This window comes from Parambassis ranga, chromosome 4 (assembly GCF_900634625.1).
Source record: "Parambassis ranga chromosome 4, fParRan2.1, whole genome shotgun sequence".
NCBI lineage: Eukaryota > Metazoa > Chordata > Actinopteri > Ambassidae > Parambassis > Parambassis ranga.
In genome coordinates, this window is record NC_041025.1 from 14,374,698 (window position 1) to 14,393,009 (window position 18,312).

At 42.1% G+C, this 18,312-nt stretch overlaps 1 protein-coding gene across 9 annotated transcripts in view; it reads left to right on the plus strand.

Moving 5' to 3' along the window:
* The window catches only part of ptprsa (protein tyrosine phosphatase receptor type Sa), a 147,011-nt gene that overhangs the window by 119,675 nt on the left and 9,024 nt on the right, over positions 1-18,312 (plus strand). For 5 of the 9 annotated variants that reach the window (XM_028404784.1, XM_028404787.1, XM_028404788.1 and 2 more), the window contains 6 exons: positions 2,542-2,639; positions 5,091-5,214; positions 7,325-7,500; positions 8,995-9,114; positions 10,784-10,938; positions 14,602-14,887. In XM_028404784.1, the coding sequence (XP_028260585.1) occupies positions 2,542-2,639; positions 5,091-5,214; positions 7,325-7,500; positions 8,995-9,114; positions 10,784-10,938; positions 14,602-14,887 (959 nt within the window). Of the gene's footprint in view, positions 1-2,538; positions 2,640-5,090; positions 5,215-7,324; positions 7,501-8,994; positions 9,115-10,783; positions 10,939-14,601; positions 14,888-18,312 lie in introns of all 9 variants that reach the window. The other 4 variants (XM_028404782.1, XM_028404781.1, XM_028404785.1 and 1 more) reach the window with 1 other exon arrangement.

Consider the following 18,312-nt stretch of genomic DNA (forward strand, 5'->3'; position numbering starts at 1 on the left):
AAGCCCTTTGTGTCTGACCGAGCCATTGAAATATGAAGCCCTTTGTGACATCATAAGGGGAGAAGCCATGCCCCCCGAGGTGTTAAATTGTGTGCAGATAAACTCGGCATACAGTTTTTGCAGGTTTTCAATGATACCAGCCTTAATTTGCAATTAAATCTTTGAGGGAAGAGACGACGTGGTGACTTACGTTCACATGTTAAACAGTGTATGAGTTTATTATGTCACCTTTCAGTAAGTGTTTTCCTTCTCTGCCAAAGGTAGAGGAATAATCATCATATCATTATAGCAGGCAGCAGATCATGTTTTATTTGAATGCATATATAAACACTTTTGTCTGATTTATTTCGCTAACCACAGGATGCACTTATACTTGCAGACAGTAATGTGGGCAGCAACTGAAAGAAATTGATGATTGTAACTCCAACACACACATGCACAACACACAGAGTAAAGGCACACAAACATTATTTGATCTCCTGCTTTTGTTCTCTCAAAGGGAAATAAGGGCCTCTCATTTTCACTCATAGTTTCTGATACCTTTTTCTCTTTGAATTTCAGGCTAATAAATTGACAACCAAATTTAGTATTCAGTTTTTCCTCTTTTTTCTTCGTGCCCCATCATAATGAATTCTTACACCAGAAGTGATTAATAACTCTGGCTTGCTCTCAAGTGGCGCCACTGCAAACTAAAGGCTGTGTTTTAGCTCACTGAGAACCTCAAGCATGAACAAATAGAAGCAATTTTCTCCTCTGAGTTCTCTCATTACATCCAGCAAGGTTTTTTTATTTGTGTTAAGATATTGAAGTGAAACAAATATTCGACATGGAAGATGATTGAAATGATCTATTAAGAAGGGCATGGCTGTTTAACTGAGACTGCTAATGTCCATTCATGTCCAGCTGATGTCACAGCATCCAGTATCATCTCCATTTGTCTCATCTATGCATCGTAACCCTTATGTAATTGAGACCGCCTCATTGTTCGCTCATTGTTAAATAAATTACCATTACTAATGAAGAATGTCAGCACAGAGGAGTTAGACTCCCCCTCTTAAGCGCAACAAAAGCAACCAAAACATGGATGACCCCCTTATCCTTTGACATTGGAAGCATATTAAGCTTTGTCACAGGAGGATATTAAGGATGGTTAATGTGATTACGCTGATGTGACGTGAAGAGATGTCAACATTTTGTTGACTTTTGACCTCAATAACTCAGCAAGAAAAGAGGCCTCTTACTAAAAATATGAAAGTGTTAAGTATTGCCAGACCACATGCAGGGACAGAGCCACAATCTATGGCTGCTCCATATTCCATTACATGGCTTCAGCATTTTGCTGCTAAATGGATTAGCGAGTGGAGTGCACAGCAGTACTGATAATATTATAGCAACAGCAACACAATATTCAGTGGATATTGGAGCAGGCCAAAAAAAAGGAATCTTGCTATTTCCCCACCCTAGTGGGAAAAAACTCATTCTTTCAGTGAATTCAGTGAATTCCATTTTATAAATGCCATAAGTATTTGGGAGGAGTACATGCTTATTTGTGAAATGAGAAGGTAAGGGATGTTTATCATAGAGCTCACTGAGCTGCGGGACCCAGCAGATGAAGGAAAGGGCTATCTTGCTTGCTTTGTGCTAGCTGGCTGGAATGGAGCAGCTCACTGTGTCACTCTGCATCACTCACACTCCTAAAACCTCCTTATCCACCCCCCCCCTTCCCATAAGCCCCCAGGTCAGGGCTCGACTCTGGAGTAAGTGGCTTTTTAAGGAGGCAACAATAAAAATAAATAAATAAAAAACTGGTCACCATGTAAAAAAAACACAGTATTACAGAAACAGGCATGTTGGATATCTTAGGTCTGAGTACAGTGCTGTTCAATAGCATCTTTCTAGTTTGTAGATATAATAAAATAATGTAATATAAGTATCTAAGACACAAATTTGTGTTTTTTAATGTCCTTGTATCAAATTCTCTTTTTTTGCTATAATCGCTGAAAGCAAAACCGACTTTTAATTGTCTTCAATGAGAAATAAAAGGGATTTTTGTCAACATGAGCATCCCATTGATTAAAAGAACAGAAAAAGAGTCTGTTTCTTCTTGTGTTACTGATTTCCCCTTCAAAAGATTTTTCATCTTGTGTCATTTTATCCTAATTTCTTGAGCTATTTTAATAATTAAATGCCTCTGAAAGTCAATCAGCTAAACAGAACAATCTTTATTTCCAACAATCCGTCAACATCCATACAACAAACAAACATCATCAACACTATCTTTGAGCTCTGGCCTGGGCCAATCAAGCGCCAATAACATCACCAGTCACTCCCTTTTTTTTTGTTGCTGTTGTTTTTGTGTGACATCTTCTGCTCAAGCTGCCTCATCACTAAAAAAACCCCTCAAACCTCCATTGTTATGTAAGCAGCAAATTCTCACCCATAAAATATGTGTTGTGTGTGATTTTGAAAGTTTTGAACCCATGCCACATCTACTGTACTAATTTTTCCCTTCTGTGGATTTTTTTTTTTTTTGGCAAGCAGGTATGATGAATCATCCTCCAATCCCTATCTCGGAGCTGGCAGAACACACAGAACTTCTCAAGGCCAACGACAATCTCAAACTATCGCAGGAATATGAGGTGAGTGGGCCAAAGGTCAATGGTCCAAGTTACTTCAGATTATTTATTTGTGTCTGATTGTGTTTTTTATTGGTGGAAAAATTGTGTGTTCTTCTTCTTTTACCACTGCTTGTTGGCAGTGCTTCAGCAGTGTGCAACTACGAAATAATATATTCCCTCTCTCGACATGGCGAAGAGAGACAGTTGTCATTTTCAATTACACAAAAAAATTCCCTTTGTGGGTTGTTGCAGCTTCTTGACTCCCAGATGTAATTTCCTCCAATTCTTTGCCAAATAAAATAATCATTCTAATGTAATACATGATAAAACATGGCTGACAAGATATGTATCCTTAAGTGAGCTCTACTTGGGTAATTAACAATAGGGGAAAGTAAGCACAAAAGTTTTTTTCCCACCTTTACATGGTGATAGCATTATTGTTGCATTATTATTTAAAATGCAATAAACACCTCAGTAATAAATAAGTGGTTTAAAATTCTCTCCATGTGCCACTACAATGGAAATCTAGTTTTCTTAACAGCAAACTCTAATAGAATGCACGCCAGCTTGCAGGCTTTATCGTAGCATGTGTAGAGGGGGTAACTGAGCTGTCTGAGCTCTGAGACTGCAGCGGTTATAAATGACACCAGAGTTGATTAGAAATCAGGAGCGCTGAATCAGCTCTCGTTTGCATACAAGCAATATCCCCTCCTCGCCATCCCTAAATCACCGTGCCTGTCGCCTTGCTGCTCGCCAGGCTCTAAAGGTAGAGGGGGGAGCGGGTACACCAGCACAGATTGCCGTCATCATGCCTGCTGGTGGATGTTGGCGGATAATGACTTCTCATAGCAATCCAGTATTTCTTGGGTATCTATTATTCATAAATCCACATCCGGGCTGTATACCAAATGGACAAGCTTGTTCCATTGTGTGGCGGACGGAGAGACGTGATGCCAGAGTTGACACTTCGCTACAACTACAACTTCTAATTATTTGGCTTTGAGAGAGCCTTAAACCACGCGCTCATCTCTGCCTTCTCTCTCTCTCTCTCTCTGTCTGCCTGCCCCTCTGCACAGCCACCCCCCAGGAAAAATAAATGACCAAATTAAATAGAGAAGTGTAATTTTAATTTTGTTATTTTCTTGATGAATGGCTGCTCGTCCCGGCGCCCTGGCTTGCCAAGCGCAGCTCTACGGGGCTTTGAGTGATTGGTTTTTAGCCAGGCGGGATGTGTGAGAGTAAGAAAGAGAGAGAGAGAGAGGGGGAAGGAATGATGGAGGGGAGAGAGGAGGGAATGGGGAGAGAGAGAGAGATGAGGTGGAGAAACTTGGTTAATGATGAGGATTCAGCGCCGGGAGAGAAGGGGAGCGGGGCATCGCAGCTGGAGAGGAGATAATCTGATATACAAATGGCAATGAAAAAGACAAAAGCCGCAGTTTTTCCTCAATCTTGTGAATCTGAAGAGTTTATCTATCGGACTCAGGAGCAACAATATGTTCTGTCATTCATCTTCAAACACCTCATTATGAGTCACAAGGAGGAGGAAGAGGATGGAAATTCTAGTTTTTACCCAGGCTAATCATTTCTAAAAGTAGCAGTGGACTTGTCCATTTTCTGAATGTAATTTATGAAAAAAATGTAAGTTTGAAATATGTGGATCTTTCAATTGAGGGATGTTTCACGGAAGTGACCTCAATCTTATGCACAGACACACACACACATATAGGCAGATTATTTTTGCAAAAAAAGGGTAAAATAGCGGGTGAGTTAGGTGCGGAACTCTTAAATATGAAGGGGATGTAGACATGAGAGAGGGGACGGTAGATAAAGAAGATAAAGACGAAAAAAAAAGACTTTGAAGACGGAAAGATGCTGATAAGGAAAATGGGGACAAAGAAGAAGTAGTGAGAACAGAGGGCAGAAAGTGAGAAAGAAAGAAAAAACAGGGGAACCTTTCGCTGCTGTAATGGTCGCTTGCAGACTGCGTGTTGGATCGGATTTCCAATTGGACATAGCTTTAGCTTCGGTCTCCAGTTCCAACTTAAAGCGTACAACAATGAAAACAGCAAAGTGGTATTTGAATGCTGTTATTCTGACAGGTGAACAGAAGAGTCATCTAGTAGCTCTGTATTGTAAGAGGCGGCTGAATTTGTCTTTTAAATTTCAAATGTCGGGCCTCTTTCCATGCCTCTCCTGTCAAAAAAAGCCTTCTTCATTAAAGTTATTTGTCATCATGCACCCGCTGCATAAATGATAAATTACCATGTGATTCTGTATTTAAAGCAGGCAGCGAGCAGATTGTAATGATACCATGTTCTTTTGTTCTTGTGGGGAAATCACCCCCCTCCCTTTCCATGATAGCATTGTTGGGGTTGTATTGTTATTGCTCAGCTTCTCTCACGGCTCCACTGATTGCTTTCTTTATGTGTGCATGTTCTGCTTGTCTCTGCACCCCCCCTACTACACCATCAGTCTATTGATCCAGGCCAGCAGTTCACCTGGGAACACTCCAACCTAGAGGTGAACAAGCCCAAAAATCGTTACGCCAACGTCATCGCCTACGACCACTCCCGTGTCATCCTGGCTCCTATTGAGGGTAAGACTTTGTGCTCATTATATACACTACAGTCATATATACATTGTAGAGAAGTTTAATTTAGGTTCAGCAGCAGCCAGTGAATTTGTAGAACAAAAGTGTTAAACTGAGGACTTGATTCTGAGCAGCTAAACAATTTATGCAACTGAATTATTTTGGGGGTTGAGGCCAGGACTTGTTTCAGCTCATCTCAGGGACCCCGGCACTCAGCTCTCACATTCACACATGGACTTAAACCAGGGTTTCCTACGTCCCATTTGTCTCATCAGATCTCCCCTTTCTCTCTTGACTTCCCTCTAACTGGCCATAGACAGCACTGAGAGTCACGGAGCCAGAGAAAAAAAAAAAAAAAAAAACTCTGCCTCCGACTTCTAAATCTCAAGGGACATTGTCAAACGTAGTCACCCTTCACCGCTGACATTGTTCTGGCTTTGCATCACCAAAAGAGCTCCCGACTCCTCACAGCAATGCCAAACTCCCTACTCCAGTGTACTCTCCTTTTGTGTGAGCTAACTGCTCGGACTACATTTCAACATCGCACAATAGTCAAGGCAATTTGATGCTGCGACAACATGCATAACGAAATTATCCTTGGGGGGAAAAAAACTGCCACGTCCATAAATACATAAATTAATCAAGTCTGAAATTTCTATTTTACACTGCAGTGATTTTGCTATTAGTCGCAGCAGAAGAACAATTCATGCACTCCACCATTCTCTGTTCACTTAGCTATGACTAAAGCCAAGGCACCACAGTCAAATTGTGCAACGTGGTATCCCTTTTAATGAAATTTGTCTTTCTTTCTTCCATTCTTCTCTTTTCTTCTTTTAAACCTCCCCCGTACTCTCCGACTCTCTCTCTCTCTCTCTCTGACTCTCCCTCTCTCTGTGTTGTTGTCCTCACTGAGTCTCCTCTTCTAAATTAGCCCAGTCGAGTGTTTCATTGTTTGTCGCTTGAGTGAGGAGACGTCAGTCAAAGAGACGTGACTCTCCAGCCCAGATGCCGTCACGCGCACACACACACACACTGGAGTCATTTTAGAAGATGTTTAAATGAAGATGGCCGATGGCAGACATACAGTACATGGATCAAGAGAGGAACAAAATTTCTTTATCTGCTATTTTCCAGTTTGACATTGAAACTTACACACACACACACACACACTTGGATTTAGCAGTGTGTAACAGAGGAAGGTGGCAGGTAGCGAGATCTACCTCACAGTTGCTCTGCCTGAGTGGCTGATTTACTCACTATCCTCAATCTTCAAGCAGACTCCATCTGTGGTGGTGGTAAATATGATATAAGGCAGCTACACCATATCTACAAAAAACCTAAGCAGAATCACAGACGTAGAAAAAGAGAAAGTGATATAACAGCAGTATACTAAGCTGTGACAGTAGGGCTACATTTGAATGCATTCAAATGGAAAAACATCTGCAGTTTCCCTTCAGCTGTACAGTAGCTGCAGAGGCAAAATGGCTGTGAGACTGATATTATCTCCTGTCAGTTGTTTGTTTAGAACTAAAGCTATGTTCAGATTGGAGAATTTTTTTTGAAGATCAGTTCCTGGGCTTTGCTCAGCAGAACCCAATTCCGACCATTTGCTTTGCTTACACTGCAAGCAGCCGCCTTTTTTGTTGTAGCACCATTATTATTCTATGATGGTTGATGTTCTTGACTAAAAATGTTTGATTAAATCTGCCGCATTGAAGCTATTCACACCTACGATCGCAAACAAATGATTAATAATAAGTCTTTCTCCAAGTCCTTGTTATCATCTTTGCACATATTCATTGGCTGCTACCGCACATATAAGCCATTAGGACTTTACTAATACAATGATATATTAACATTGAAACAATACTTCTGAATAAAGCTCTTGGACTTCATTAAAATATTGTCATTAAATTGAATCTTACATTTCTGCATCTGATTGTTCCAAAAATTAGCTGAATACATTTTGTTCCTATTTATAGATTTTTCACATTCACATGCACACCCTCTTTGGCTGGGAATTGGAAGACAGAAAAGTACTAAGGCACTACAACAAAAGGCTGTAAACAGCCTGATCAATGAAGTTTTATTGTCTTTGTCTTCAAATTGTATCTAGGTATAACAGGTAGCGACTACATCAACGCCAACTACATTGACGGCTACAGAAAACAGAATGCCTACATCGCCACCCAGGGTCCCTTACCGGAGACGTTCGGAGACTTCTGGAGGATGGTGTGGGAACAGAGAGCCGCCACTGTTGTAATGATGACCAGGCTGGAGGAGAAGTCACGGGTGAGTCAGCTCAAATTTTTTTTTTTTTTTTTTTTTTTTTTTTTTTTTGGACTAAGCATTGCATTGGGTGGGTAGTGACCCCCACAAGCCACTTTAGATATGATGTTTTTTTCACCTCCAATTACCACAAATTCAGGTAAAAAAAAAACCATGGCACAGCTTTACACTGATTTCCCAATTGTATATGTGAACTCCATTGGTTTGTAATCAGGCTTTATTTTCCTGAGATGAATTGCTTTCAGGGTAGTGCAGAAGAAATTTGAATGGGGGCTGATAAAGCAGAGTTAACTCCAAGACGGTCTACCTGTGCACATCTGATAAGTTAGTCTGCGCGACCACTGGGGAGCCTCTCCACGGACTTGACTCTGTTTTCTCTCCTTATTTGCAGTGGAGATGACAAGCTGTTTACGTGTTCCCCACAGTCGTCAGTGAGCATAGCAAGTTGTTGCACTTAAGACTGCGCTGTGCAGGAAGCTAAAATTAAATTCTGAGAAACAACGTCTTTTGCGCTACCTATGACCGCAACCTCCCACAGCCATCTGTTGATAGTGGAAAATTTCAAGGAAAAAAAATACACAGGAGGGTGCAGCGGCTTGGATTCAGCAAGGGGAGGAATCAGATGTCAGGGTGTGATGGCGCAATATCCTTTTATACATTTAATTCAAGAGGGTATAAGGAAGCAAAGTTATTTCAAGGGGCTTTTGTGCCCTTGGGACAGAAAAGAACTTTTTGGAGTTGCTCTTACTTTCTTGTTAGCCAATAAATTCTAGATAGAAACAGAAAAAGGCTGATACTCTACTTCACTTTTATTCTATTATATTTATTTAACAACTCTTTTTAAAAGTCTGAATTCTTCCATCACCGCATGACATATGAATCCACTGTGATAATATTCTGTTCTGTGGAGGACCAGACTTGTCTAAATGTCAAAAAGCCAACTGCGATGTTTCTTCCTGTCAAGTCAAACCTGTGTCAACATCAGGCTCACTCACCCCAGGTGTCTCCACTCATTTTCCCCTCCCTCTGTCCCTATCCAATTGTTTACCTATCCCCCATCCTGACATGCGCATTCCACTCCTGTCAAACGTGATCAGGATTAGCGGGCGGTAGTACTTGAGTGTCAGTTGGAGCAGGAAATGGGAGAGAAAGCTGGAGAGCGGCTCATCTCCCTCACTTAGCTGTCACATTTGATCAGATGTCCGCCGGCACATCTCCCCTCCTATATTGAATCTTTATTAGGTGGGTTTGACGGGGAAAGGGAAGGGGAGAAGTGGTGGGGGGGTGTTGGTGAAGCAGGTGTTGTGTTTCCTATACATCCACTTGTCACAACAAGAAATCCATCCGGGATTTATTCCTAACAAAGGTGGGAAGGACACGTTCAGGATGAGTGCAGAGCCAGAGAAGTGAAGTCACATCTGTCAACAGGAGGGCTTGGAGACAATGTCACAGCTACTACTTTTGTTTTATCATCTAATCTCTGTGTCTCTATTCTAGATTAAGTGTGACCAGTACTGGCCCAGCCGTGGCACAGAAACCTACGGCATGACACAAGTGACCCTGCTGGACACCATAGAACTGGCCACTTTCTGTGTCCGCACGTTCTCCTTGCACAAGGTATTCCGCTTTCACCTCTTAAGACACAACAGAACGCACAGCAGCACTACAACAAACCAGCAACGGCATAACAGAGGTTTATGAAGTGGACAATGCTTAAAATAAAATAAGCCATTTTAGTTATCAAGTGAAATAATGATGCATAATAAACAGACTGGACATTGGCAAACCCTGAAAAAAGAACAAAGTTTACACAAGCAGCAAAAGTAATGGCACAAACCACGTGCTGTATTTTCCATTCATAGGTGCATACAAGTGTCACCCTTCATCTCTGTTGTCCTTGCAGTCGACTCCTTTTACCTTGTTCAGCTCTCTCTCCCTCTCTCTCTTGCTCTGTCTCTCTCTCCTCAATAGATCATCTGTTTATGTGCATCTGCCAAATTGAAGCACTTAGGTAAAGTGAGCAGAAGAGAAACCCAATATACATATAATTGGCAGACTGCTCACATGCTTCTGGTGCACACACACAAACCGCATTCAAACACAGCACATACATAGTATTTCTGAGCACATTGTGCAGATAAAGCGTGTAGAAAATCACTTTATTTTGCATGCATACAGATGGCACACAGACATGTTCTTAAACACAGAAAGAACAAAAATACGCTAGCACATACACAGTGTATGTAAGGCTGATCTCACTCACATGCCTCATGGTAATGTAAAGCCTTAGCCAGATAGCACCACAATGAAATCACTGTTGACTTTTTAGCTGGATTGTCAGTGGGATGCAAAGGAAAACCAGTGACAGCACAGACAGACGGCAAGATATCAGCAGCCATGGTGCTTTAAAGCTGGCTGGTTGACATTCAGGGCCATTTAAATTCTGCCACTCTATCCTACTATCTACTCCTCCTCCTTCTTCTCCTCCTCTTCCTCCTTCTTCTTCCATATAACCAGAGGTATTTCTGTGATTTGTCACTGAGCTGATACCTTCACCTTGTTGGATTTGTGTGAAGTATAAGGAAGCAGAGACCAGTATGTGTGTACTCGCAGGCATCTATAGAAGAAGCTTCTGTGTGCAGCCCTTCTATATGTATAGCTGCTGATAAGTTCTTATAAAAACATGAAGCTTAATAAGTAGCCATGTAATTTGCCTCAACTGCAGAAATGGGGAATGTCCAAAAAAAGGGGGGTAAGAAGTAGGTCAGTTTGCCTTTAATTACCACACTCATTTATTCATTTATTCAACCAGGAAAAAAAGCAATCTTGTCAGGGAAGTAGAAGCTCTGCACTGAAATGCAAACAGTACCTCCATTAGTTTATCTTCTGAGAGGAAAGAGAGGAGGATGGGAGGAAGCAGGGAGTTTTTTTCCCCCCTCTCGCTCTCCTTCTCCTTCCTCTTATCCTTCTCAAACATCTTACTCCAGATGCCAGCTTGTAGTTTTGATGCTTCAAGAGCTGAGTTTAAGGCGGAAGCTGACAGACGGATGTGTAATGTGGGTGTTTGCAGCATGTATCTGTAGACGTGTCAGGTGTTCAAGGCAGCAACATGAGAACATGTGATACAGGCAGTGATGATCTATTGTTACTTCTGGTCAGAATTACTATTAGTTTGAAAGACAACCATATAAGAAATATCGCCACCCAAAGTTAGCCATTAATTTCCCAGCTGTCACTTTGTTTTCACAGTGGGGGAGATCATTACTGTTCTCTCTGCTCTTTCCAGAATGGTTCTAGTGAGAAGCGGGAGGTTCGTCAGTTCCAGTTCACGGCATGGCCAGACCATGGTGTACCAGAGTACCCCACCCCGTTCCTGGCCTTCCTCCGCAGGGTGAAGACTTGCAACCCGCCTGACGCCGGACCCATCATCGCTCACTGCAGGTTCGTTTTCAACCGACTAAGTTGATTTACGGTAATTTTTTTGATAAGAAGAAAACAAAAATTGGGATGCAAGATTTTTTTCAGATTACCATTCCACCAGTAGGATAAAAAAACAGACTATTGTCAGATACTATACAATTTCTAAATGAATGTAAATGGAAAGCTTCGTCCTCTTAAGATGTTGATGAAGATTCTCAGTCATCCAGGTCATCATACGTAGAGAAGATTGAAGCAAGGCGTCTGGACTTGTAGAGTTTTCTAGAAGACGTTTCGCTGCTCATCCAAGCAGCTTCATCAGTTCTAACTGTTTGGTGGGGAAACATGGTTTATATGTGGTTACAGACCTATGTGGGTGGGTCTGGGTAAAACTTTAAAAAAAACTTACAAACAATAGCACTAAATGTTTCCATACTTACCTGTGATGTTCTGGCTGACTGGGCCAGGTGTGTCTAACGACTGGCTAACGACTATGAAACTGCCGGAGGGGGACTGGTTGACAGCCCTTTGTTCTTACTGTGAGTATGTGCAAACTTCCTGGGAATGGATGGAATCACTGCATTGTATGTGGTAGAAAGATGATGTCTGAGGCCACCACCTCTGTTAAGGGAAGGTTTTTCCAGCTTAACATAGATGGCTTCCTTGACTCCTCTTTCATACCACCTTTCCTCCCTGTCTAAAATGTGAACGTTGTTGTCCTCAAAGGAGTGTCCTTTGTCTTTGAGGTGGAGGTGAACAGCTGAGTCTTGTCCTGAGGAGGTGGCTCTCCTGTGCTGAGCCATTCTTCTGTGGAGTGGTTGTTTAGTTTCTCCAATGTACAGATCAGAGCATTCCTCACTGCACTGGACTGCGTATATCACATTGCTGTGTTTCTCCCTGGGAATCTTATCCTTCGGGTGAACCAGTCTCTGTCTCAGTGTTGTCATAGGTTTGAAATGGACCGGGATGTCATGGTTGTTGAAGATCCTGCGGAGTTTCTCTGATACTCCTGACACATATGGAATGGAGATGTTCTTTCTCCGCCTGGTGTTGTCCTTCTTCTTGTTGTTGGGGGGTCTTGTTTTTGTGGCTTTGATGAGTGCCCACTTCGGGTAGCCACATGTTTGCAGGGCCTTCCTGATGTGGTGTTGCTCCTTCTTCTTCCCCTCTGAGCTGGTGGGTACAGTTTGTGCTCTGTGCTGCAGGGTCCTGATGACTCCCAGTTTGTGTTCCAGTGGGTGGTGTGAATCAAACAACAGGTACTGGTCCGTGTGTGTGGGTTTCCTGTACACTTCCACATTGAGGCTCCTGTCCTCCTCAATATGTACTGTGCAGTCCAAGAAGGCCAGATTGTTGTCCTTGGTGTCCTCGCGAGTGAACTTGATGTTGTTATCCACTGCGTTGATGTGTTCTGTGAACCGGTCCACTTCGTTGGTCTTGATTTTGACCCAGGTGTCATCCACATATCTAAACCAGTGGGTGGGGGTGGTTCCAGGATAGGAACTCAGGGCTCTTCTCTCCACTTCTTCCATGTAGAGGTTGGCCACAATAGGAGACACAGGTGATCCCATCGCACAGCCGTGCTTCTGTCTGTAAAAGTTCCCATTGTACTGGAAATAAGTGGTGGTCAGGCAGAGGTCCAGTAGGTCACAGATGTGGTCTGGCGTTAGGTTGGTTCTCTCCTTGAGTGTGCTGTCTTGTGTGAGGCAAGTCCTTACCATCTCTGTGGCTTCTGATGTAGGGATGCAGGTGAACAAGGAGGTGACATCAAATGAGACCATGGTGTCATCTGGGTCCATTTGGATCTTCTCCACCTTGTTCACAAAGTCCTGCGAGTTGTGAATGTGATGTGATGTGTCACCTACCAGTGGTGTCAGGAGTTCAGCCAAGTGCTTAGCCACGTTGTATGTGACTGAGTTTGTGCTGCTGACGATGGGTCTGAGGGGGACTCCTTCCTTGTGTATCTTGGGGAGTCCATACAGGCGTGGAGTGGCTTCCCCAGGATACAGTCGAAAATAGAGCTTGCGGTTGATGATTTGGTCCTTCTCCAGTTTTTGTAGGTAGCTGACTAGTTTCTTCTTGTAGTTTCCGGTGGGGTCCCTCTTCAGTGTCTCATATGTGGCTGCATCACTGAGGAGTTCTGTCACTTTGGCGTGGTAGTCCTGTGTGTTGAGCACCACTGTGCATCTTCCTTTGTATGCTGATAAGATGGTGATGTCCCGGTCCTTTTGTAGTGCAATCAGGGCCTTCCTTTCATCACTGGAGAGGTTGGATGGCGGTGCTTTAGCAGTGGAGAGTGTGGCTGTGACCTTCAAGCGGAGTTGCTCAGCTTCTGTGTCTGTCAGGTTGTTGTTCTTGATGGCTGACTCTGTGGCTGTGATAAGGTCCACCACTGGAATCTGCTCTGGCGAGATGGCAAAGTTGAGTCCTTTGGCCAACACGTCTTTTTCCGGCTGGCTCAGTTGTCTGTCTGAAAGGTTCTTTACCCATTTGTCCTGGGTGTCCTGCTGTGGCAGTGAGTGGTCTTCCCTTCTCCATGTGTGAAGGTTAGCTGCATTTTTAACAGAGAAAACAGTTTTGGAATTTGCGTTTTTGTCGTTCCTTACCCCTGGTGTGCTGTGCCGTCTGGACTTTTTCAGTCGTCCTCTTAAGAGGAGGCACACCACTTACCCTCATGGACAATTACATAGCTGTGGATAGGATTCTTCTGTGATTGTTAAACTTTTATTTCTGCTCTCTTTCTTTGTTGTGGTGTCACCATGAGCTATGCAAGCAGAACAGTACTTAAATTAAAACTGTTGGTTGATCAATAAAACACAGAGACCTTGAATTATGTCCCAATTAGACAGTTTCATGCTTTAAGGGAAACTTATGAGTGGCTTAAGGCTTAAAAATAAACCCTTAACATTGACCCTTAGACATGGTTAGTCTTATTTCTCTTATTATGTACCCATGAACAAATAGAAAGGCATGGCTTCTCCTTGTTATTACATAACACACAGTATACAAACACACGCGCTCTTTTATTACATGACGTCTGTCTTTTCTTTTCTTACATTGGTCACATCATCCTTCTTTTAAGGCACCCTTTTTGTCCTTTATCCCTGATCCATTCTCATCACCTTCCTTTTTTTCCTCCCTCTTTCTGTCAAAAGCATCACAGTAATCCCTCCCCATCTTTCCATGCTTCTCCCTTTTCACTCTTTCACTCTTTTCAGCTCTTCTTTTTTTTTTTTACAAGCGATATTTCTCAAATGGCTTATTCAAATTGAAACCGTCCTTTTTGTCAAGATAAGAAGACTTCAGTGAGTCCAAAGCACTACACAATAAAACTGAAATTTGACGGCTTGCTTCACTGAGGTTCCATCGCTGTCGTCTTGTTGTTCTATTTGTTATTTTTCTCAGTTTCTTTATTACCTCGCTATAGCTACCACAACATCTCTTGTTTTCCTCCCCTACTCAATTATTTAAACCGTAACGCAACGAACATTAATGGAATACTACAATCGAATGTGATTTTAATATTTTAGCAGCAAGACCTGCAATAAATTACAGTTACATTACCCCAGCACAAATGTTATTCATAGTAATAAGTAAATATTCAGTGCCAAAACACACTGTGAAGGTAAAGGCAATAAGGGATACTTTAACAAAGCTGCTTCTTTTTTCCTTCCTCTCCTGATCCAGTGCGGGTGTTGGTCGGACAGGCTGCTTCATCGTCATCGACGCCATGCTTGAGCGCATTAAGCACGAGAAGACGGTCGACATTTATGGTCACGTGACGCTGATGCGCTCACAGCGGAACTACATGGTGCAGACAGAGGACCAGTACAGCTTCATTCACGATGCACTCCTGGAGGCAGTGGCCTGCGGTAACACTGAGGTGGCAGCCCGGAGCCTGTATTCCTACATCCAGAAGTTAGCCCAGGTGGAGAGCGGCGAGCACGTAACTGGCATGGAGCTTGAGTTCAAGGTACAATCGATTATCTTACCCTTGTGACCCATATGAAAATGAGGCAAAATTTAAGCATCTATTTGGAACAAATTAGTTGTTTTAACGGACAAATTAGTCACCACATTTGAACACCTGAAGCATTTCCTTTGGTTTGCCTTATTTCCCCACACAGCAACCTTTTTACAACCCCTGTATTTTGTCCTTAAATCAGCAACAAAGAACATTTCTGTCTGGATCTTTCACGCAGTAAATGTGAGAGGTTACTGCCTTTTATCTGTATTAGCAAGTTAGCCATTGCTCAAAAATCACATATAAATTATACATTAATTTAACATGAATCACGTGAATAAACAAAAATACAATACAAACTGATTAAAGCCATCATTCTTTAATTAGAGTTTGTACATTTCGATCTTTAATTAGTATAATTAAGACAATAAAAACTTTATATTTGGCATTATAGCAGGCATAATAATTGATCATGAATTTCTCTACAAACACAAGTTGGTTAATTACCTTATATACCAGTTTGATCCACAGATTTTAAACATTACTTAAGAAATAATTACAAGGTGCTTCAATAAAGGAAAAATTCATATTGACATATAAAAAAAACAGGATGTTGCAGGGCTTTACACATTAAACAGAAGAAATAAACAGCTTCAGGCCTGTTAAATCAAATGTATGCACTACTTTGTAGGTCTTCATCATTACTGAATAATGAAGACAGCACTACTTTGTTTTTCTGTCACCTTGTTTTAAGCCACTGTAAGCCTTTTGAATGAGTCTCGCTGCCAGCTTTAACTCTTTAAATTCTTCTTATTTTGGATGCAAATCCAATTTTTCTGCCTTTTTTTCGCCTCTTCTGAATTACGTAGTGTGCGTAAATATTAGTTACAATCAAAGCTCTTTGTTTTCTGATCATGCATTTGTTTGCATTCCGATATTGAGAGGCTTAGGAAAATACAAAATGGCTGGTTATCGCCGCTGAAGTGGCGTTTTACTGAAAACATTTATACGGGGAGTCAGGCAAAAGGCAGGTTGGATGTCTTTTCCAGCTTGTCGCTCATAAAGACTTAATGGCAACACTGAGTGAATGCAGTGTAAGCTTAAAGATTTCAGCATAAGGACGCTCCTCTAGAAGATGTAATACCTTTCAACCCCAGGTAAATAGAATATAAATTAAACCTGCCTTATTTAGATGGCAGCTATTTGTCATTTTATAGATGCTGTCCAAATAATTGGATACCAGACGGACTAGAGAGCAAATCTCTTTTACTTTCTAGAGCTTCACTTCAATAATTTAATCACTTGGATACACAGTATGTGAATAATTATTGTTGGGTTTTTTTCCCCAAAAGCTAGAAAAGGGAAATGTTGAAGCCTTGTTGTTTGGCTACAGTGTTCATATTTGAGGATTTGGAATAATATGCTTAAGCAAAGAAATTGCGTTTAATCTAGCAGTCACAAGACAAAGGATTTTTTGGCTGAAAACAGGATGGGTTTGAGTTTAAGTTTGAGAAAGAAAAAGAAACAAGTTTGCATAGAGAAATTCATGACAAAGCAGTAGGTGAGGACAGACGGCCGGGAACAGTGTTTACATGGATCTCAAGTAAAGATCTTAACAATCACCAGCTTATGAACAGTATCTGCTGACCTTGAATTGCAACGTGCTCTCACTCTCGAATCATCCGTCATCTTCCCATCGCCATTCATCAACACGGCGCCCCCTGCCAGGAAACAATAATAGTGCTGGTGTGCTTCAACATTTTCTTTTCTTTTTCTTTTTTTTTTAACCCATTGGTACACAACAGCGATGGAATCTCCATTGCCATCAGTAACGGGGATAATGCTGAGCTGGCATCAGGAGTCGAACTGGGATTAATAACGGCCACACTACACTATTGTGAAGGTGTATGTGTGTGTAAGAGAGAAGAGGGGTGGGGGAGCTAAGTAATTAATACTTGATGATGACAAATGGAGGTGGATGGCAGGGCAAGCGGAGGGAGGGAACGTTTGGCTAATGAACAAAGGGACGACTGTATGCTAACTTGGCAGTAAGGAAGTGATTTGCGCTATAGGGACGGGTGGGGGGGTGTTGTAAGTCTCAGGTGGGATACAGGCGTCAAACAGAGTTAAGCAGTCACTGGTGGGATACGTGAAGAAGAAGTACCTGCCTTGACATCGTCATACGAGCGCCTTCTAGCTTGCATACTTATGTCCACAAATAATAAGTAGCACGTTCAGTGAAATATTAATGCGCTTAACCCACTTTGCAATGAGTCGATTTTATGAAATTATTCAGAATTCATGAGCAGAGTTTTAATTAGGATCGGAATGCAAACAAGAACACAAAAATGTCAGGAAGTCTGAGGGGAACTGTGCTGTGGTGTTGCTATGATTTTGATTTGCATATTACCAAATATGAATACCCCTAATGTACAGTATGTAATGCATCATCTAGATATACTGTACCGTAAAAGGGGAAGGAGCTGGCAGCCAGCTGGACTTTTTTAGAGGTATACCCGAGGTACATCTCTGCCTTGTTGGATGACATGTTGCCAGGTTTGGCTCAGTTCCCCTCATCCCCTCTGAGGTGTTCGGCGGTTTAATGCCAGGCCACCTTAAAGCCTTTCCAGGTGCCTTTGTGGAACACAGATCAAAAGGGAGACAGTAGCAAGGGATAAAAGGCAGGAGAGGAGAAGGAGGATGGGGATGAAAACACTGGATGGACTCCAAGTAGCCACTGACACAGAGGTACTTGTGCTAGGGGGATTGGGAAGAAAGAGAAGAGAATGCTCTAAAGAGAAATTGGAAAGTGCAAATTCACACGTTCAAAGAGAAACTTCTTTTTTACTCCATATTTTGAGAGATGAGAAGTCCGGGAAATAAATTTACATCCCCTCCTCCTCCTCCTCTTTCTTCAGTGGGGTCAGTTGCAGCCCATCTTCCTCTCTCTTCCCTTCATCCATGCTTTTCTCTATCTGAAAAAGGGGCCCTAAACAATCTGACCAGGGTGTCTTCTGTTTGTAGGCTAACAAGGAAACACACACACACACAATTACAGGACTTGCTGACCTACAAACTCTCACTGAGGTCTTTACGATGACGATGATGTAGCAGTGGAGCTTTTTTTCATTTTGATCATTATGCAGTGTTTGTGTGTTTGTCTTTCTGAACAGCCCTGCGTGTGTCTATGTTTTATGCACACATACCACACTGTTATTATCAAAGGCTCTAGTGACCCACTTTTAAGGGACTTTTTTCTGTTTGGTACACACATGGATCCAGAGGCTCGTTACTCTGCTGAGCGCCGTGTGGTGTGTTTTTCGTCGTCGCGTCTGACCCTGCGGGACCTCACAAGTTGCAAACAACAAGGATAAAGTTTTTTGAATTGCTTTCTGATGAATATATTCTTGATAAACAAATGTCTCTTTGAAGCT